We start from the raw sequence: 22659 nt of genomic DNA, 5'->3' as shown, positions 1-22659 counted from the left end.
TCCTGGAGCTTCCGAGTGTTAACAGCCCAGAAGTCATCATCGTTAATTCTGTGTACGAGACCCAGTGCAGGTGAGCCTATCCATTGCATCCGCTGTTCCACTGGCCCCAAAATTCCCCAAACTGTCAGAAGGGAACTGCTCCATTGTCGCACTGGGGCTCCACCTTCACAACTCGCACCAAACAGCTTACCTGTCCCAGGAGAGCTGCAATAAGGGAGCTCTTTCCACTCCCAACATTCCCACATATTCCCAAGACCTTGCCCTGCCAGAGAAATAAAGATAAGACACAGTCACTCCCTTGGATTCCCAGAGGATCTTGGACCAAGAGGTCCTCCCAGACTGTGTTGGTTGCACCACATGGGGACAAAGCATTTCTGCTGGCTCCGTGAGATGGCAGCTGTAGCCTCATCCTCAGCCTCAGTGCACACAGCCCGAGAGGCTGCAGGAATGTAAGTCTTAATTAACTGCTTCCCTCACACAGAAGACACAGTCACTCCCTTGGATTCCCAGAGGATCTTGGACCAAGAGGTCCTCCCAGACTGTGTTGGTTGCACCACATGGGGACAAAGCATTTCTGCTGGCTCCGTGAGATGGCAGCTGTAGCCTCATCCTCAGCCTCAGTGCACACAGCCCGAGAGGCTGCAGGAATGTAAGTCTTAATTAACTGCTTCCCTCACACAGCAGAGCAGAGCCCAGAGGGGACAGGTATTGTTCTAAGAACCCGCAGTAACACAAACAGCAAAGGAGCACAACAGAACAAATCTGTGTCTGCGCCCCACAGAACTTCTGTTTTCGTTGGCAAAGGTGGACAGGAAGCAAGGGAAGAGGAAGGGAATGGTGTGTGGTGGAGGTGGGAGTGAAAGGAAAGTCTTCCTGGAAAGGCAGATGTCTCAGCTTGAGTTCTCCCAGAAATAGAGCCTGAATCGAGGATTTAGTGAAAGCCGTTTGTTGGGGGAGGTTCTAAGACACCAGGAGGGAAGAGGGGGAGCGATACCAGAAGAGGATGGGGCTCATGCAAGGCAGACTCTTAAGTCAGCTCCCACAGGAAGCAAACGAGGTTCCACGCTGCAGGGAAACTCGAGGAACTCCAGGAGCCTGAGCACAGTTGTTGCCTGAAGGCTGCTCCTGGGCTGTAACAGTCCCGGGGCTCTGTGGGTGGGATGGGGAGTCCTCAGGCACAGGTGCAGACCTAGTTGTTGGAAGATGGCTGACACAAATGACTCCAGTCCAGTGCAGACTTGGGCCACAGACAGGAGGAGAAGCTGCTGCAGGAAGCTGGACAACCCAGGTTGAGCTCCGTAGTGGAGATGTGCTGCTACTGTACTGCAATACTGCAGAACACCCCAGAGTAATTGCATTTAACCTGCTCCCTACAGCCCCTTAGAGCACAGATACCTCCCCACAGGGCCAAATATGGCTCCTTTCCTACCAAAGACCAGATGTGCCCATCACCTGTCTACCCCAGCTGGCACATGAGATTGCCACCTGTCACCCACAATTCCTTTGACAAAGTCTTTACTGAATGTCTGCCACCATGGTAGCCGTCATGGATAGATCCAATCTCACTAGGTACTTGACTCCTCTCCCTCATGTTCTGTCCATTTCTGGGGGCTGGGTGAAAGCATTCTAGATCCATCTTTTCCTCAGCAGAAAATCAGCACCCTCTGGGTTCTTCATTAGTCATCTTTTCATTCAGCAAACCTTACCGGGCACCTCTGAGCCAGGAACTGGCCTGGGTGCTAAACATAACTGTGAACAGCACACCCTAACCTCATCCCGGAGGACAGAGTCTAATGCAGTCACAAAGCTAATTTTGGAAAAACTTGGATGGCCTGAATTCAGGACATTTTTAAGGGCAGCACTTAAGCTGGATATGATTGTTCAAGGAAAAGGGCAACAAAAACTGCTTATAGCAGTTGAGACTTACACTGGGCTCGACGATTTTTTTATATGGGTGTCTCTTTCAGTTCTCACAGCCACCTTGCAAAATATATACTCATAAAATCAGTGCAACAAGTAAAGAGACAGAGGTCTCAAGAGTTCTGGCAATATACTCAAGGTCAAATAGCTGGCAAGTGGCCAGGGCTGGAATCGAGGTCCACCGGGCCCCAGAAGTGCACCCTTAATCCACACAGCTGTGTCACCCCAACTCCACTTATTTCACAGAATGTTAAACATGAGCTTGACACACGAATGCATATGTTATCAATATGCTAAAAAAGAGCCTTTGGAATAAAGCTATTGGAAAACTAAAAGGGAGTTTCTTTAGAAGACGACAGCAGCATGCTTGACCTTTTCTGAAGCAAGTGGGAAGGCAAGGTTGGAGCATGCAGCCACTATACCCCTGAAGCACAAGGGGGACTGAGAAGGAGGCAGAGTAGCTGCATCTGATACTGCTTCACAGAGACCCAAAGCTCTACTGCAGCCCGTCCACCAAATATTAGATATTTTTGCCAATGAATACGTGACAGATGACCTTGTTATGAGCTATGAGAAGTACCACTCTCAAAATAGCTGCTGAGCTTAACATTGCATAATAAATGAGAACTTATCATACTGTAGAGTTTACACGGGGACAGAGTGTGTCTATAAGATGGGAGACTACAGTACTAGGTTCGAGATTAATGCTGAACCCTCTGCAGCAAAATCAACACTGGTGCCCTGGGAGCACTGCTGCCAAGCCCTCAGTGCAAGAGAATGCATGCAGGAGGTGCAAGATCCCTAAACAGACATCTACAAACTCTGTCCTTCGATCCTAAGAGAAAGGGAGGTCCGCAGTCTCTGCCTGGCTGGGCTGGCTTTGCTGCCCGCTTTTGCTGGAGTGATTGTTGGTCTCATTTTGCTTTTTACAAGAGAGTGATTCGTGGTAGTCAGAAGTACAGACTGGAGCTAGGTACCCAGGGGTGGAGTCGTCCTCTGCCACTTGCCAGCTATGTGAACTTAAGTGAGCTATTTCACTTCCTTGTGCCTCAGTTTACTCAGTCATAAGGTGGGAATGGTTGTACTACAGTGCCTACCTCAGAGGGTTACTGAATGGCTAAATGAGTTAGTTATGTACCGGGTAAATGGTAAGTGCTCCTACTGGTCAGTTATCATTATCTATCTTAATACCCCAATATGACATTCAGAACTAACCAGAAAAGATTTATGAAAGCTAGTCACTTTAAGCTAACCATCTGAAATGGACTGTCCATTCAAAACTGCAAATGGTTCCATAAAAGTCAATACTAACATGAAACCGTCTTCTCTAAGCTTCAGGAAGAGGGCTTCTATGTTTATGGACACAGTTTTAAAACTGGTCCTCCTAGTCCCAGGAGAACCTCCCACTACCACCTGCAGCTCAACTTGACTTTTAAGAGGCTTGAGAAAGCCATAACTATGCAATATAAGGAGGAGGGATGGAGCCTATACCTTTAGAACCCACCAGGTCACCATGTTAAAGGCTCAGTCCTCAGGGTGGTGCTACTGGGTGGGGTGTTGATGTTTAGGAGGAAGAACCTTGTGGGATGTCCTCAGGTCAAAGGGCTTTACACGTCTTCTATCTCTTATTTCTTGTCTTTTGACGTCAGGGATTTGCTCTGCTACACACTCCCTGCCATGATGTGTTACCCTTCCCAGGGGCCCAAAGCCATGGAACCGCCCCCCGCCCCCACAATCTCGGACAATGTGCCAAAATAAATGTTCTCTCTTCGTAAGTTAAGTGATCAGATACTTTGTAAAAGCAATGTAAACTGATTGGCAAACCCACCTTTCTCACCACAAAGCTTATGTTGTGCAGAATCGATTTGGGGCTGCCATTTTGCTCCTCATGGCTAGCAATTCCCTGGGCTGATGGACCCTGCTCAGTGTATATCTCTGGCCTCTGTTTCTTGAAAAAGTGCCCTTTCTGGTTCTGCACTTTCTTTGGGTCACTTTTTATGCCAGCTTCTTGCTCCCAGGTCAAGGTGGCATTTGCTAGAAGCAAGATGATATTGGGGTCTTCTGGTTGGGTGATGTAAGATGAGGGGCTTTTAGCTATGAGAATTTTCTAAGATTAAAGAGGTACGATTAATGAGCAGAAGTCATCCATTTGTGAGAATCCTACCAATATATCTTCTAATGACACAAAATCACAATCTTGGCAATTCTACCCAGGGCATTCAAGAAAGAAATTCTGAGGTTATTCCCCAGGAGAAGCTTCAGCAGAAAGAGTCAACTAGCTCATACTCTTGGGGACAGTTGCCTCTATAACCATGAGGTTTATGTGGGTCACCCACATTGGAGAATGCTTATACCAGCCATATTCCACCCTTGTGTCCAAGATAGTCAGCCTTTGCCAGGGACAGACCACTGCTTGGCACTAATGCATATGAAGCCAAGGTCATGTTCTCAGTATCTGCTATGTCTCTTTTCTAGGTTCCCACTCAGTTCATTCAAAAAAAATTTGTCCAGTGCTTACCATGTGCCAAAAAATGGGGTAAATGGCAGAAATGCAAATCTAAATAATATATGGGCCCTGTCCTCCGAGAGACTGACCTGGGAGGAGATGGGAAGATGCACAGATCATTTTAGTGAAATGTGACAAAACAAAGCACTGTAATCACCAAAGAAGGGACACTCGGCTCTCCATCCTGGAAGTCTATGTAGTGTGTGCCTGAGCCAAGTCTGTACTGATGCTGTATAGGCAAAGTTGAGAGACAGAGAGAGAGAGAGTTTTAGTGGAAGGCACAGCATGGGCAAAGGCAAAAAATCATGCAAAAGCATGGTTGTTAGAGTGGGGCCCAGCCATGAAACAAGAAATTCAGGATTACTAAGTCATAGAGCTCAAGATAGGAAGGGGATGGGAAACAAAGGGGAGGCAATGTCAAGGGCCCACCGATGGAGGCGGGCCTTTGTCCTAAAGGGACAAGCATTCCACGATTTGGAGCAGCAGTCATTCAAATACGTTAACAGATTTCTGGGGGTTGAGTGCCATATGGATTTGAGGAGTACAACACCGGGGAAGGAGGACTGGCCCATAAATCAACTGTGGTAGTCCAGGTGCAAATTATGGAGCCCCTGAGTAAAGGTGGTAGCAATTGGAACAGAGAAGAGGCTGAGGACTAAAGAAATGACATCCTCCTCTAGCCAAAGAAGCACCTTTAAGTTTTTTCCTGATATAACAGTATACACCATGAATGTGATGGTGTCATGCCAGCTTCTTGCTCCCTGCCAGCTTCTTGCTCCTTGCCAGCTTCTTGTTGAAACAGTGGTATCAGAGCCTCTTTAATAAATCATGCTGGAAAATTTGGGTTTCAACTTGCCAAAGATTAAAACTAGACTTATATCTCTCACCATGTACTAAACTAAAATTGAAATGAATCAAAGATCTAAATATCAGAACAGAAACACTAAACCAGCTGGAAGAGAGGTTAGGTAGAATTCTTGAAGACATTGGTGTAGGAAAAGATTTCATGAACAAAACCTCAGTAGCACAGGAACTAGCACAAAGAATCAACAACTGGGATCTCATCTTATTAAAAAGCTTCTGCACTGCAAGAGAAACCACCAACAGAATGAAGAGACAATCACTATGTGGGAAAAAATATTTTACAAACTGTTCCTCAGACAAAGGTCCATCTAGAATATATAAAGAACTTTAAAAAATCAGACTTCACAAATTTAAAGATCCAATCCAAAAATGGGCATCTGAAATGAACAGGTATTTCACAGACAAAGAAGTAGAAACAGCAAATAAACATATGAAAAAATGTCCAACATCACTGGTCAATCCAGAGATGCAAATGAAAACAACACTGAGATTCCACCTCACTCCAGAAAGAATGGCTGCTATCCAGAAATCAACCAATAACAAGTGCTGGCAGGGCTGTGAGGAAAAAGGAACACTGCTCCACTGTTGATAGGAGTGCAGACTGGTGCAACCACTGTGCAAATCAGTATGGAGATACCTCAAATAACTAGGATTAGAGATCCCATTCGACCCAGCTATTTCCCTGCTGGGTATCTTCCCAAAAGAATTAAGAGACTCATACCACTGTGATATACGTGCACCCATGTTTATAGCAGCACAGTTTGTAATAGCTAAAACTTGGAAACAGCCCAATTCCCTGTCAACTGCATACTGGCTAAAGAAAATGTGGTGTTTTTTTTTTTTAAATAAAATGGAGTACTACCCAGCTATAAAGAACAAGAAACTAAAGACACTTCTAGTTAAATGGGTGCATGCTGAGGTGATACTCAAGTGAAATAAATAGGACACACACGTGTAAATATCAAATAGTTTCTCTGATGTGAGAAACTGAAAGTGTTGATAAGGATCAAAATGTATAACAGATAATGTGAAATAGGAAGAAAAGCTCCACAGGGGAAGGGGAAGTGGAAGAGGTACAGGGAAAAAAAGGAGGGAAAGGAATACATATGAGAAAAAGGAAAAAATGGAGACAAATTTTTTGTAAATAGGAAGGGGTAGAGGGTTGAAGGGAGAGCAGGGGAATGGGGAAAAAATAAGAACCAAGATCTATCATATAAAGGTACAAATTCCCAATGATGAATGTGATTGTATTATATACCTAAAATGTTATCAACAAAATTCATGAATTTTTTTAAAAAGTGCTATCAGTGCAACTTCTAATCTGATCTTGCAATGGTTCCTCTTAAAACTGAGGAAATGTAATGGCTAAAGGGGAAATGAAAAGGAGGGGAAAAGAAGATAAGGGGAAAAATGGAAACAAAGTCTTTGTAAATAGGGAAGGGTGAAGGGGGTAAAGGGAAGGCAGGGAAAAATAAGAACCACGACATATCATGTAAAGGTACAAGATCCCAATGATAAATGTGATTGTATTGTTTGCTTTAAATATACCAGTAAACTTAATGGGGGAAAAAACTGAGGAAATATGGTGATCAGGAGATGACTCGATAAGGCTCTGGATTTGTAGGCTGTGGAAAGTGAGTCAGAAAGAGGGGCAGGAAACAAGGATGCGGAAGATGACTTCCAGATTTCTGGCTTGGGTGAAGACCATTCGATTGATGCAGATATCTGAAACATCTTTTCTTGACTAAAATGCCCTTTTCCTTTTCCTTCCCTCACTTGAAATTAAACATTGCTTCACCTTGGAGACTGGATAAAGAAGATGTGGTTTTTCTATAAAATGGAGTACTACTCAGCCATAAAGAATGAGAAATTAGAGTCATTCATTGGAAAATGGATGCATATTGAGGCCATACTCTTAAGTGAAATAAATAAGTCACACATGTGTAAATACCAAATAGCATGAAAAACTATAATTGTATGATGGTATAACTGACAAAGTGAAATAGGAAGAAAGGGGCTAAAGGTGTAGGGGAAGTGGGAAAGGTAGGGGAAAGGAAATAAGCTAAAAGAAAAAAATATGAGAAAATGGAAATAAAGTATTTGTAAATAGGGAAGGGAGGAGGGGGTGAAGGGAGGGCAGGGGTAAAGGGAAAAAATGAGAACCAAGATCTGTCATGTAAAGGTACAAGAACCCAATGATGAATGTAACTGTACTCTATACCTAAAAGGTACCAATAAACTCAATGAGGAAAAAAATTGCTTCACCTGCTCTTCCTGTGTGTTCCTTATACCCTTACCATGCACATAAATATCTAGGATACCTGGCTCCATACCAGGAGGTTTTGAGGGTAAAGATTCTCTTTCTTATATTTGCATTTCCTGTACGCCTTGTACATAGGAGACATGCAGTAAATCTTCGATGAATAAAGAGTAAATAAATGACCAACTATATCAGTGTGGTCCCCTCCCACCCCACTCATCACTCCCATCACTGCACCAACGCAAACCCAACCCCACTGCTGGGACAACTCAAGGTTCTTGGCTGGATCAAAAGTAGAGGTCAGGAACATCATATCCATGTGCAGAGACTATCTCATTTTTCCTACAAGAGGAGACCACCTATAAATCTCTGACTGTTCCCTCCCTTGTGTGTTTATTGTTTCAACTCTGAATGGACACCCTTTTCCCAAAATCTATCCAACAAGTGATCCAGTCCTCCAATTGACTGGTACAGCAAACCCAAATCAAAGTGTTTCCCTACCCAGAAATAAGATATCTTTCTCTATCTCCCTCTCTCTCTCTCTCTCTCTCTCTCTCTCTCTCTCTCTCTCTCTCTCTCCCCCCTATTCACCCATAGTTGCTTATACCTTCATTCTTCTTAGACATTGGCTTCTGCCATGGCTTTGATTGAGAAAGGCAAGATTGCAATTGAAAACTTCATTACAGTAAACATGGCAATCACACTAAATGCCTGAAGAACAACAACAACAACAACAACAAAAAAAAAAGTATGAGGTTTAGGATGGGGTGTGGCCTTGGCTCTAAACAATTCTATCCATGGGGGTTAAAGTTCTGAGATAAGAGGTGATGGCACAGTCGGATTCACTGAGGAACACCTTTGTGTTTCATGGCCTAGGATCTATGGGTTGGCAAATTAGAGACAGCAGCATCTTGATCTGTTTTGCTTTTGAATTTCCATTGAAATAGTTGGAAATATGTCCTCTTGTGTCCACTGATTCAGGAAGGAGACCATCTGGGGACCTTAGCTGAATATATTTAGAAATCTCTATCTATACCACATTCTCCTTCAAACCTAGGCATTTATTCAAAAGTCTATGCCGATGTCCCTAGGTCACACCCTTCTCTCTGATCTTTAGGGGCATCTGGACCTTTGGGGTCAGGGATGGAAGTGGGGAGGAACTGCTTGCCCCTTCTATCTGCTAAAGAGTGGCCTCGAGCTCTCCTGCTCCCACAGCCTGGCCTCTAGGCCCTGCCTTCCCATATAGCAAGGCCAGACTTGAGAGCTTTTATTCAATAGCATTTCCCATAAAAGTCAACTCCTGTCTTCACTAGGTCTTTTCCACTGAGAACTGCCTAGTGGATAAACACCAGAGAAATTCAATGAAGACAGATTTCCTCCCTTTCTGTTTCCCCAGTGGTGCACGACCCATCTCTCAGATTCCGTCAGCTCCTCTCTCTGATATATAATTAGCAGTCCCTCTCTAGCCACCCATTTAAGAAATTAATACCACAACTTCCTTTAACAAACCCTGAGAGAACCTGGCTGCCTTTGAATAGGGCCCACAGGCAGGGCCCCCGGCTTCAATAAATCTAGTTATTTCATTAGTAGGATGGTGAAAGAACTTCCATCACCTCCAGTCCTGAATACATCCCCAAAGGGTACTCTACTCCCTCCGGCGCCCTGAGAACTTCCTTGGCTCAAGAAGCCTGGTCTTTGATGGATAGAGCAGCCACGCTACCTAAAGGAACAGCACCTCGGAGCTGACCTCCTACTGATGCAGCCCTCACCGAGGGAAGGCCTGTGAGCAGTTCTGAATCTGAAGGCATTACAAGTTTTGCATTCAGAAAATTTGGTTTGGGTCTAGATTTCTTCGAAACCATCATGTTAGAAAATATGAACCACATGTACTTAATGTGGTTTCAAATCGATTTGCTTGATGTGTTGCTGCTGGATAAAAAGTATCTTTTTTGAGGGGGTCATAAGACAGCAGCCACAGTAACTGTACAATGTTCGGTTCGGGCTCCAGTACATTATTGCCATTCATTCTGGCTTTGAGTTCACAGCTGGGTTCAAAGCCCTAGAGTATGATAACAGCACAGTAGGCAGGAAGCATTATCTGCTAAAGTATCTGAAAAAATAAACACAGCACCCACGTGTACATATACACCACACATACAGAGTATAGGAAAGCAACTAACAGCCCCACAGAGTCGGCCCAGTAAGAGCATCCCGGCTTCTCAGAATTCTTGTACAATTCTTCCTCTGTGAGACCAGTAATACTTTTTTGTTCCCTTTTCTTTTTACCTTGCCTTTTTTAAGTGTCCTGCAACTGCTTGTCCTGCAGGCACTTGGTTTGAAATCTTAGCTTTTCTTTCTTTCTTCCTTACTCTTTTTCTTTCTTTCTTTGTATAAGCCAGGGGCCACTTTCCCTCTAGCTCAGGTCCCAAGTAAAAAAGTGGATACACCTCCCATTCATCCCAATTTCCCCTCTGAGGTTTACACCCACCTTCACTTGGTCTGGCTGAGACCCAGGCTAACAAGAACAGCAAACAATGAGGCTGCATCTGAGGGTCAGAGTGATTCCAAATGCTTTGCATAAAGCAGCTCATTCAGTTTTTAGAATTCTGCGGCAGGGACTATTATCATTCTGATTACAGATAATAAGACCAAACCTACAGTCACTCAATGATTGGCCCTAAGTCATAACTAGGAAGTCAGAGACTCAGGATTTAAATAGGGCAGGCCTGGCTACTAAGCTGAGGTGGGGGCTCTGACGCCAATACCACTGCTCTCCCAACACCTCCAACTCCTCCCCGCAAAGGAACATTCCCTCCTTCCAATCATGCACAGCATGTGAGTAAAACAGTTGGGAGCTATTTTAGTTTCCATTTTTCTCTCCAGTGAACTATGACCTGCCCTGCCAAAGACAGGGTAAGGACCATTGCCAGGGTCTCGTTGGCTCCTTGCCAGCCCAAGCACTTGCTTGAAAGTTGGGGTTGAAGTTGGGCACAGTTTGGCTACCTGGAACTGGGTGTTCTACACTTGATCTTAGCCCAGAGGCCGAGAAACGATGGAACTGGGTATTCTGATGCTGGTGTTGAACCAAGTGGGAAGCTCCTGTTCATTTGGGCCTTCTGGTACCAGCTACAAAGGAGCCCAGCTAGAGCTGGTCCTTACCACAGAGGCAGTGAGCTTGCGCCTCAGGAGGACGTGGCAGGTGAAAGTCAACACGATGGCTATGGTGGATACAATGAGGGCCAGCGCTGAGCTCCCGCTTTGGACATAACTAGCCCTTTCCAGCAACTTTCTCTCCCTCTTTCTTATATCTGTGAAATAGAAAACAAGTCAAGGAGGTCTTATTTTGGACATCAAGCACCAGCCCTAAGAAATGTGTGGCTCTGCCTGATCCTCCTTCAAATGAGGGTTAAAGGGTCCTGTGGTGAAGTTTAAATGGAAAGAGTACAGAAAGCCTCAGCACAAACCCAGAAGGAGTAGTAGGTTAGTGTGTATCAGCCTCCAGGACTGGATGGTGTCCAAGGTCCCTTCCAGTCCTGTTACTCGATGTGTTAAGAGCATGGACTCAGGTGCCTACAGGGGCTGGGCCAGGGTTGTAAATGACAGAAGTGGGCAGAGGATGATAGCAGAGCGATGTGTGTAAGGTGACAAATGCACAGTCAGACCTCAGTAAATAGGTAGCCAATTCTTGAGACAGGGAGCCTCATTTTACCAGGCCTTCAACTGTTCTATGTTCTGAGATCCAGACCTCTGTTAGCTATCTTTTCACTTTTAAATGTTAGGAATGAATTGAAGAATGTTTGTAATTGTGGCCCATTGCCCAGTGTCCCAAGAACAGCCGCAAAATCTCAAGAACATCTCTCCCTTTCCTAAGTCTGTAAGGGATCCAGGACTCTGTACAACACAATTTAAATCAAAGCCTCCTTGCCTGTATTTACAGGCCTCCGACCCAATTGCAGCCTGGTCTGCACAGCCCCTTTCATGCCAGCCACAGAACAGCCCAGCTGTTTGCACAGGGCTCAGTGGGCACCAGGCCCTCCTCTGACATTGCACAGCACAAGCTCACAGGTCCTTCTCACCATGGTGACTGGAGAGGGGCTGCTATGATGCCCCTTATCAGAAGAGGACACCCCCTTAGCAGGGTAAATCATTTACCTTTTAAGTGACTGACACAGAATCGGAATCTATTTCTACTGCTGTCCACATGGCCTTTACCTCCAGAACACCCAGGGACCCCTCTCCCCACGCACCACCCCCAAATCTACCTCTAAGCGCTTTCTCCTACCTGGGAGTTGCCCCAGCACTCTGTACATCCAGGCCTACCTGAAGGCCACCTCTGTCAGGAAACCTTTCCTAATCTCCCTGACCTAGTGTGCACCCCACGAGCCCCATGCAGCTCCTCTTATTTTCTCTAGTGGCAATTTTCACATTTCCCTTTTTAGCATAATTAAGCCACATGTTCAAGCATTCAACACCTTTTGACCTGATGTCTACTCTATGGCTAGTGTGGGTGTGTGGTGATAGAGGATGCAGAAGTAAACAAGCTCAGCCCTCTTCCAGTGTGGGAGATAGACAACAAAGACATAAATAACTAAATCATGCAATTACAAATTGTGCTGGATGGGTGGTCTGAAAGAAACAACCAGGGGGAGTGGCAAAGAGGCACTGGTAGGTGTGGACACATTTGAAACTGACACAGCGGGCCTCTTTGAGTCAGTGACTTTGAGGACAGTCTAAAATCAAGGCAAAGCCACTGTGACAGTGCAAATTTTCTGCATGGAGCAGAAAAGCATCCAGGCAGAGGAAATAGCAAGTGCAAATAGCATGAGGCATAAAGGACATGACAGGAAGTTCTTCCGAGTTGAGTGAAATTATCAAAGGTCAGGGTAAGCTGATGAGGTCAGAGAGGTTACAAGGGGCCAGACCATGTTGGACCTAAGAGAGTGTATGAAGGAATTTGGATTTCTCTCAAAAGACCTAAATTTGAAAAAGTCATAATAAAACTGCTGAGGAATTTCTAGCAGGACCTAAGTGACATTTTTAAAGGTCACTCTGGTGATAATGGATTTCATGGAAGAGGGTAAGGTAGAGGGACATCTAAATGGTCCCATCACAGTCCACGAGAGCAGACTGGCTTGGATCGGGTGGTGATGGGAGGGAGAGAAGTAGATGGGTTCCAGATATATTCTGAAGCTTAGAGCCAACAAATGAGGGTCCATTTTTGAGCTTGGTTTTCTCATCCTCCCTTAATCTCAAAAGAGTAAGCCCCTTTCCTGATTATTTGCATGGTCTTGCACATAGTAGGAATTGGGTATATATTTATTGAATTAAACTGACTTGAATTAAATTGAATTGGGTTGAATTAAGTCAGATGGAATAAAATTTAATCGAATCAAGTTAAATTGAATTGAAGCAAGTTCATAGTGTGAGAAGTGTTTCTGCCTCCTCAGACAGTGCCCTAGAGCTGCAGGTGTTCCTGCTGGAGCGCTTTCTTCAGCAAGCTCAGAAGCAGGTTTTCTAAAGCCACTCCCTGAAGCGCAGGCACACAGCTTTAGCCCCAATTACATGCTGGTGCAAACATGTAATTGTAGATCCAGAGCTTCAGTTGTAACAGTGACTCAGATCATTAATCCACCAACCACCTGAGTCCATGTCAACAATTATGCAAATGTCCCTGCATTTAAGATTTACATTGACGTGTGATTGAAACTGGTCTTAATATCATCTTTTAAAAAAGAAAACTACATACACATCCTCATGTCTGCTCAAAGTATGTGGAGTCAGTGGGTCGTTCAAACGTAATGAAGCCGCCACAGGCAAGGTGAAGATACATGTGAAAGTGTGAGTGTGAGTGTGTGTGTGTACGTGTGTGTGTACACATCTTCTAAATCAAGAAAATAACTTCAGACAACTCCTTTACTATTCACAATATGCTAGTGGATTATTTTTATAAAGAGTAACTAACTGGTCAGTACCAGGACCCCTGTGCCCCAGTAAAGACGAAATCATGTGTCACTCACCCTTGAGTTCATCAGAACAGATACTGGGGTCTGTTATAAGATCTCCATAATCCTTGGAAAAATCATTTGACCTGCAGAGCAGGTCAGGGGTTCCTGTCAGCCCTCTTCTGCTGTGCCGGCCCTGGGAACCTTAAGACCCTTAGAAGAGCACATTCTACAATGTAAGTAGTTCCCTAGCAGCTTCTCATACTACCTTGAATGGTGCTTGTGAAAGATTTCTCCCAGGCATACATTTTAATAAGCTTGACGCAGGTCAGAAACTCATTCATTGTCTGAACGCGCTTGTCTGTCACTGAAATTGCTGATCTTCGGAAAGCTGAACTGCGCTTAGCCATAAACATCTGGAATCAAGGTACAAACACGGTGTTCAGGGAGAGTTGCTGAGTTACAGTTCATCTAAAAGTCCAAGGATTGAAATACAAGTGCCAGGAATAGTTCTAAGAGAAGCTTGAGTCTTTCCCTTGGTTTGCAGCCATTGGTGTGGCCTGGAGGAATGGCTGGAGATCCTTGCAGGTGATACAGTGTTATGGCTTATATCTAGATGTCCCCTGAAAGCCTAATGTGTGGATAGGTGGGAGTATACAGAGGTGGCTGGATCTAGTGTGTGATGCTGGAATTAAGTGTATGATGCTGAGATCAAGGGTGTGTGATTACTAAATTATCCCACTCACTGGTTTGGCATAGTTCTGGGAGTGGATAATGGAAAGACCCACTCTGGGAGTGAGTGTTACCTGCCCTGGGGTAGACTGGATAAAATATAAGGGGCAGAAAGAGGGCTTGATCACTTGCTGTTTGCTACTTCACTGATTTGCTGCCTTGTGCCTCCTATGAACTGTTTCTCCTCTGTGATGCCCCTCTGCCGGGCCACCTTGTCTTGGACTTTGGGTGTCAGGTATTTTGCCTCATCAATGAGAAAAAGTAACTAAGTCATACAATAATTACTGGAATGCAAGGGGAGTGCTGGAGATTTTGGCAGACTAAAGAAGCACCCTCAACTCTCCCACCTCCCCATGAGTGTTTAAATTCAAGATCTTATAAAACTATACGTTTCTTTTGTCACCAAAAGAACGCCTACCTTTAAGCCCAAAGTAAGGTGCTGGCTTCAGCTGCAGGCCCAGAAATAAAGCCTCTGTCCGATGAGTAAAAGCATATGGGCTCACAGCACCTGTGAAACAGTTCTAAGGGCAGAGGCCTGCTTACCTGGATGGGGATGAATATGACATACACGGATATTCCAATGAGAGCTGTGGACCCCAGAATGAAAAAGGCATATACCGCACAAACAACCATTAGGATCGGGACGGTGGCTGGCAAGGGACAAAACAAGGCAGCTTCAAACAAGGAATAGCTATCACTTGATAGTATGTTAAGCACCTGGAAAGAAAGCATATGAGTTCCAGTTGGGAAGGGTTTCTCAAACCTTTCCTCAAGTGAAGGCTTTGCAAATGAATGAATGGGCGGGGATCACCAAAGAACCAGCCTAATGAGTTTTGTTGTCTCATTCTGGTACGATTTTGGAAAAGCCAGTCTCTTAGGACTGAGAATCCCAAAGAAGAAAGGGTTAAGGACTATGTGGAACATGCTGGAGAGACCACTAACTGCCTACTATAAATCTATTTGCTTTCCCTCCTTACTAACACAATTCTCTTTCTTCAGGGCAGCAACATGCCCAGCTAAAAGACAACATCCTCCTGGCCAAAGTATGAAATAGAACACTGGGATGAACTCAGCACACATTGGAAGGCACATCCCTTTGTTTTTCTATCCTTCCCCCTACTCACTATCTGAAACATTGTTGGGATGACTGGATCTATAACATCCACCCTAAGCCACCTTGAGACCCATATTCTAGGACAAGGAGGAAGGAGCCACCCCACTCCTGGACTGCACTCTTCCAGACTCCTTTTACATCGAATGAAATAAGTTCATTCTCTTTAACTCATTGATGTTTGGAGTTTTCTATTTGGAGGGTCCCATGCAAAATATAATCATAATTGATATGGGAGGTTCTGAATTTCCTGAAAGAGCAAATGTAAGAGAGGAGCGAGTCTTTCTTAATGCATACCACCTGGAGTTCCCTTGATTAGGGAAATTTTCTTGAATAAGCAGCAAAGATTTTATTGCTGAGGATTAAAAAAGGTTTAAGAAAATGTCAGCTCAGAAGTACAGCAGGCAGGGGTTTTTTTGATTATGACTTTGGCAGCCCAGGTGCTACACAATCGGCATTACTGGATTCCCTAGTCAATCCATTTTATTAAATACCCACAAGGTGCTCTGCACGGCCTGGGTTTCCTCCTTGACCATCAAAGGGATTGAAATCACTGCTGAACCCCACTCCAGCTTTCCCAGATGTTTCAGCTCCAGTGGAGCCAACCTTTCTCTGAGCCTTCCATGTTTTCAGTCACTCCCACCTCACTGGGCAGGAGATGGGATATCAGGGGCAGGACATGGATAAACAAAAGGGAGGAAGGTGCTTGTGTAGGAAGCACACCTCATACATGCACAAAAGCCTTAGTGTCAGTTTTCTGAAGTCAGACGCCTGGACAAGCTTACCTCACCATCCGAGATATGTGTCAATGTCTTGAAGGACACCAGGTTTTCGAAAACCAGGGTGGAGAGAGCCACCTTCAACTGGATCGCCGTGCGGTAATTGATGGCCCAGGCCAGGGCCCAGAAGAGGACTTTGGTGAACTCAGTGGCAAAAAGGGCTATGCACAGGCTGATGCCAACCCAGAATTTCCCAGAAATATTCTCGATGTGCTGGAGGATTTGGTGAATGAGAACCATCTGTAAAACAGTGCGTTGCAGAGAAGAGAGGGCTGCTGGAGGGTGGAGGGTGGCAGAGGAAACCTCAGATAATGTCGGCAAGCTGATTTTATGAGGCAAACTTTTTAATTAACTTCACTGCTTGCTGCTGTGCTTGACAGGGATTCGCTTTATGAAAATTCACCCCCAAGGAACACAAAGATAATGACAATGTACTAAACCCACCAGCTCATACAGAAATTAACTGATGCCAACTTTGCCCAGCTGGGGACTTGAGAGGGAAGAGGGAAGAGGAGCCACCTCACTCACCGGCCCTATGGCTGCCATGACTATGCACAGGATGTTGGCCACAATGTCCATCAAAACCCGCGTCCTCTGGAACTTCCAGGCCACTTGGCCCAGGGAGGCCTTCTCAGGGCCCACCCTTTCCACCTCTTCATCCCAAAGGATTCGAAACCTATAGCGAAAGATCAGGAAGATGAAACAGGACTGACACCATACAAGGGCTCTTGACACCACCTTCATCCCCATCACTGTGCTGCCAGACAGGCAGCATTGATTCTTTCTTCTTTTCCTAGGCAAGTGGGACCCAGGAGGGGCAGGCAACCACATCCAGACACAAGCTAGTATGAATATCTGGCATGCAGACCCTTCCTAGGCCTTCATTTCCCTGCCTCTGGGCCATACCACCAGCTCTGATAAGAACACAGGAGCAACTGAGAAGTCCAGAGAAAATCCCTCTCCAGAGCAAAGAAGACTCAGTGTCCAAGATTCACAAGAAGGCTGGTGTGACGGGAGTGCACAGGAGGGGCCGACAAGATGTTCCAGGCAAGGCTGAGCCCAATCTTAAGGCCTCCGGAAGGAGTTTAGTGTGCAGTCCAAGTGCAGGTAAGCCTTGATATGTTTCTAAAGAAAGTACTTTGCATCTCTTACAGATCACTTGGCTGATAAGACTGTAATGGATTGGGGGAGCAAAGGCAGAAGCAAGGAAGCCAAACAGGGGGTGGTCAGCCTCGAGATGCGAGGCAGCAGTGGCAGGGCAGACGGGACGGTGGATTCAAGGAAAGGTAGACAGGGCAGGACAACAGGACTTGCCAGTGAATTAGATATGGGAAGGAAGGAGAAGGGAGCAAGGCAGATCCCAGCTTCTTGGCTTTTCAGAAATGGGAAAAGAGGAAGAGGCAAATATTAGGTTGGAGCCAAAGACCAATACTTCATATTTTTTTTTTTGCATGTGCAAGGTGCTGGGTTCAGTCCCCAGGGTAGGTATGCATGTGGCGGGGGGGCATCATTAGGTACAGATAAGCCTCTGTGAATCGTCCCATTGCAGCTGTCCAGCCTGGTGCAAGACGTGTGGATTCAAAATCTGGAAGACAGGCCTGGGCTGGAGAGGCGCATCTCACTGAACAGCCAGTGTGTGGTTGGGGTTGGAGCCTTTGGAGTGGATGAGATCCTGCTAGGAGAAGAGGATAGCCTGAGAGAGAAGGGGATCTAAGTGGATGTTATGTCGATGGAAAGAAACAATAAAAATGGATGAAGAAACAGTGGGCAAAGAAGAGAAGGAAAATTCAGTATCCCACGGTGTGGGTCTGGCCCCTTTCCCTCAGTGCTCCCTGGTAACTTTCTCTAGACTACAGATGTTGGCCCGGAGGAAGAGAAGCACAATTCTATGAGCAGTTGCAGCATTATGGCTGGTGCTCTTAGCCCTGTATGTAAGTAGCTCAGGCAGTGCATTGTCTCGTACTCCACCACATGTAACTGAAGATAAGGTGACTTCTAGGAGAAACAAGCCCAGGTGGCTTTGAGAGCTTCCCCCTGCATGAGACCTTCTGGGTCACCAGAACCACGGCATTTGATGCAGCTGCTGGAAGGAACAAAGTAAGTGTCTTTGCACAGACACAGAAAAGTCTTTAATAAACTTTCAACCAGCAGGGCAAGGTGATCAGCAGCTCTATAGTGTGCTCTCTTTAAATGCAAAAGCACGACTCGTGAGTGGGAAGGAGAGGAGATGAGGAACTGCTCTGTGGAAGATGGTAGCGCTGGGTATGTTCAATCTCTGCAGAAAAATTATGGACAGGGCCACGCTGACATTTTAACAATGTTTAGCCTCTGGGGAGGAGAGTAAATGTGTGGTAGACATCCTGTCCCTGCTTAAATTCTGTTTCTTTAGCATTTTTATAGTGAATGAGAATGTTGTGGGACCAATGATGTCAAAATGGCAAATACGGGCAGTTTCATTTGGTTCAACCTAAATACACTTTCCACCAGAGACGTCCAAGAACAGTTTCTATAGTGCAACAAAACCCAATGCCTAGAACCACATGTAGCAGCCCAGCTGGGTGTCAACCCAGAGTGCAAAGTGTCTTTCCAGCCACCTTCCTCCTGAAAAGCTGTTCCCACAAACCAGCCAAGTGGCCCAGAGCCTCCAACCAGCCCTGTCTCCCCACCAGCTGTGCCCAGTCCCCTCCTCCCCAGGGCCTGTGCCCTGACACACATGCAAGCCAGCCCATTTCAGACAGCAGCCTTGAGAAGGGTCACCAGCACCCTCGGGTAACCATTCCCACACAGGGAAAATGGAAGCACCACAACAGGGCTCACGGGACCCTTCCCTTGGGTGAGCTCTTCTCCCCAGGGGACCCAAGTGAATCCTGGTACCTTTTGGCATTGATGTCAGAGGAGTCATAGAGAGACATTGGGGGCAGGGAGTCCCCAGTCAGTGTGTTCCTGTAGCCCCTGACCATCACCGGTGTGAGCCAGGAGAATGTGGCGAAGGAGAGCAGCCCTGCGTCATCCACCGGGTTGGATGCCAACCTGCAGACACATAAGATGTGACACATATGATGTGCACTGTGCCTGGGTCACCAGGGGTCCTTGCCCTGACCTCCTGTCTTGAACTTGTAACCACATTCACTAGCCCTCTGAGCAGCTGTGTGCTGGGACTGGCTTATCCTAGCTCATGAAACCCACTGTCACCTTTTCAGGAATTTTGCAAATTGGTTCTTAAACTCAGCCAATATTCAAAATTCAGTTACATAAATTTAAACAAATGATCTTAAATTTAAATAAATGATCTTAAAGACAAAGTAATCGTATTCAAAACATGCCACTTATTATTTTACTATTACCTGTCCTCTTGAAGTTATTTACATCTATCATCTGCGTGGTGTAAATGCCATAACTGGTGAGCTACTGTGCATCTCTTCATATTCAGTGACATCATATTTTAGCTTGAAATTGTGGTGGAGTACGTATATCATACAAGTCGATAAATGCTACACAGTCCAGTGGGTTTTTTCAATGAATCACTTGATGAATATTTACCAATATTTGAGTGTCTCATGGGAAGGAAGGTACTTACTGCTCTGGTGGAAAATCAGAGGGATCTGTTATGTGTCTCTTGCCCTCATGATGATGAGGAAGGTCCAGAGGAGGCTGTGCTATACCTGAGTTAGCATCCCAAGGGGGCAAGAGCCAGTGGTGAACTCATGATTTATTATGACTGCTGAATGGGTTAATATCTATCTATCTATCTATCTATCTATCTATCTATCTATCTATCTATCTATATATCTGTTATGTAAAGAAAAAGATAGAGAAGGCAAAAGGGAGGGGAAAGGAGAAGGACAAAAAATGGAAGGGAGCAGGAGAAGGAGGGGGAGGAAGAAGAGGATGCTGACAAGGAAGAGATAGAAGAAAGAAAAGTGGAAAGTGAAGAGGAAGGGGAAGGAAAAAGAAAGAGAAATGAAGGAAAAGAAAATGCAGAAAACACCATGTTTTGTCCTTAAGGAATTAACCATCCAACCGAAAAAATGTCAAAGACAGAGTATCATAAAATCACTGAATCACTGAAAATTATTGTGTCCCAGAAGTGAGAGCTTGGTGTTTGTGGCAGGCACTGAAGGTGTCCTCACATCACCTCCTAGCTGAGGAGGACAGTTGCACACTGACAGTGTCCCCTGCAAATATGTGCCGTGCTGCTTCTCACTGACTGTTCCACAGCTTTCTCATGAGCATGAGTACAGCCCCCAATCGCAGGAGGTCAGGGAAACCCCATCCAGTGGGGTATGGGGGCCAAGGACAAATGCTCTCAGTGCATATGCTTCGGGTAGAAACTTGGACACTTCCCAGGAGGACCTGATAGAGCCCAGCTCCCCTTGTCCACAGCAACCATGCTGTATTTTCCTCTTTCCCTGGCTCATGCTCCTTAAATTCCCCTCATCCCTGCTTGGAATCGCCTTCCAAATGGGCTGCCTGCATTCAGGTTCTTGGCTGAGATTGAAACTCCTGAGAGAACCCACGCTGATATTACTAATGAGGTACCATGTGCCCAGAGCATAGCAGAAGTTTACCCCAGATAGCTCTCATGATAAAGTCTTGAATTACCTCATCTGGTGCTTACAACCACTCAGAAAGCTGCAGAGTGGGCCTGATTATGAACCCGTCTTACAGCCCAAAACCCTGAGGCACAGACAGGTCTGAGCACTTGCCCAAGGCCTCACATTGGTAAGTGGTGAAACATGAATTTGAGCTACATGAATAGTGAGCCACTTGCTGGCTGCAGCACCAATTGCAACGCCTATCCTCAAAGCAATTATAAGCTGGGCTAAAGCAGTGAGTAGTTGGAGCTCCCCTGTGACAAAGGCCAGCAGTCCATGCCGTCACCTTCCAACCTTCACCTCTCATCTTAGAGGGATCACATGTGTGTATCATTGGCCTCTAGGAGCTGGGAGAGGGAAGGGCAGTGTCACCTGTCTATAGAGATGTCACTCAGCCTTCCGGTGCTCAGAGAACACATCATGGGTCTCCTTCTAACACTGAGTTAAATGATAGCTGCAACATCAGGCATGTGAGCTGGAAGGGCAGGAAACCTGAGTTCCTATCCTGGAGTTCAAAGACAACTTCATTCACTCTTCCTCTCTGCATCCCAGGCCCTTGGAATGTGATCTTACAGCTCATTCCATCAAGACATGGAGTCTATTTACCCACACCCTGACTCTAGGCTTTGGCCATCGGGAAGCAGTCATGTACCTGCTAAGAGCCTGTGTCTCAGGAAGCCCTGCATGCTTTTGCTTGTTCTCCTGGAATCCCATCCCACTGCTCTGCTGCCAAGCCCAAACTGGACTGCTAGACATTGAGTGACCATGTGGTCCAATTGTCCCAATTGCCCCAGCCAACAGCTAGCCAACCCAGGGACACAGCCCCTTTGCCAAGCAGCAGACGTGTGAGTAATCCTGGTAAAGGGCAGATGAACTACTCAATGGTCCCCACCCACATCACTCAGTCACCTATAAAATTTTAAGCTAAATAAGTGGAAATCATTTTAAGCCACTCATGTTTGATGCCACTTGTTAAAAAGTAAAGACATTGTGATAAACTTTAAGCATGCTACATAACCTCTTGGTGCCTCGGTTTCCCCTCCTGTCAGATTAAAAATGACAGTAGCTCCAGTGTGGTTGTAAAGTACTTGGATGGATCCTAACACGTGGAAAGTTCTCCTTTAACATTAGCTATCGTCACCCTCTCTGAAGGGTACAAAGAGGCAGGAAGTGGGTGGTAGAGAAGTGAATAGTGTCAGGATGAGTAGATGAATAAAAAGGACAAACACACAGAGCAGCAGATGAACAGCAGAGGAAGGGCCCACTCCCTGCTACGCTGGAAATTATTCCTGTGAGTCCTAGCCTGGCCCCCTTCAACCCTGATCCTGACTTACCTTGCATAGGGCCGCACTGGGATCATAGTTTTGAGGCTGGGGTCATATCGCTCCGAAAAGGACTTCCGCTGACCTCGCCGGTCCAGGTCAGAGATAAGGTAAGGGCCTTCACCCACCATCCTGATGTCACTGTGGAGCCTTGGCCAGGGGCTGCTTTCACTCTGCCTCAGAAGGAGAGGCTCACTGAAAAATAAGAACATTGAGAGTGGAATTGGTGAGCTCCACCCAGACCTATGCCCTTGCTTTGACCCCACTCCAGATCAGGTCTCCCCAGTTAGCCATCTATATTTATGAGGAAGTGTGACCAGAAGCCCCAGCACATCCCTAACTCCATTCTGAGACCTTTTTGCCAAGAACATGTGGTTTATCTTCATTTCCTACATTGGATTGACTGGGAGCACTGTGAGTTTCCCATTGGTAGTCAACCCTTGGCCAAGGCTGAGTCACAGTCCCAAGAAAATCCAATTGGTCTCTTTGTGACTCAGAGTGCAATTTGTCACAAACGTGCTCTTTATTCCTTTGGATTCCCTCAGGAATCTGTACATCTGGATCTGCTCCACCTGGATACTCCATGGTCAGAGGCCTTTAACAAAGCTGCCTCTCAGGACCAGACACA

General features: G+C 45.8%; 1 protein-coding gene across 1 annotated transcript in view; it reads right to left on the bottom strand.

The window, feature by feature from the left end:
• Positions 1-22659, bottom strand: part of LOC104867790 (multidrug resistance-associated protein 9) — a 122764-nt gene that overhangs the window by 87693 nt on the left and 12412 nt on the right. Inside the window, 11 exon segments of the mRNA XM_033760596.1 lie at positions 191-262; positions 3749-4027; positions 8158-8174; positions 8177-8261; positions 10710-10858; positions 13761-13908; positions 14768-14941; positions 16121-16354; positions 16643-16790; positions 18989-19144; positions 22044-22226. Of these exon segments, the coding sequence (XP_033616487.1) occupies positions 191-262; positions 3749-4027; positions 8158-8174; positions 8177-8261; positions 10710-10858; positions 13761-13908; positions 14768-14941; positions 16121-16354; positions 16643-16790; positions 18989-19144; positions 22044-22226 (1645 nt within the window).

This window comes from Fukomys damarensis, unplaced genomic scaffold (assembly GCF_012274545.1).
Source record: "Fukomys damarensis isolate Sample0158 unplaced genomic scaffold, DMR_v1.0_HiC HiC_scaffold_114, whole genome shotgun sequence".
Classification (NCBI taxonomy): domain Eukaryota; kingdom Metazoa; phylum Chordata; class Mammalia; order Rodentia; family Bathyergidae; genus Fukomys; species Fukomys damarensis.
Note: the sequence above shows the minus strand (reverse complement) of the source record. Positions and strands in the feature narration are given on the sequence as shown.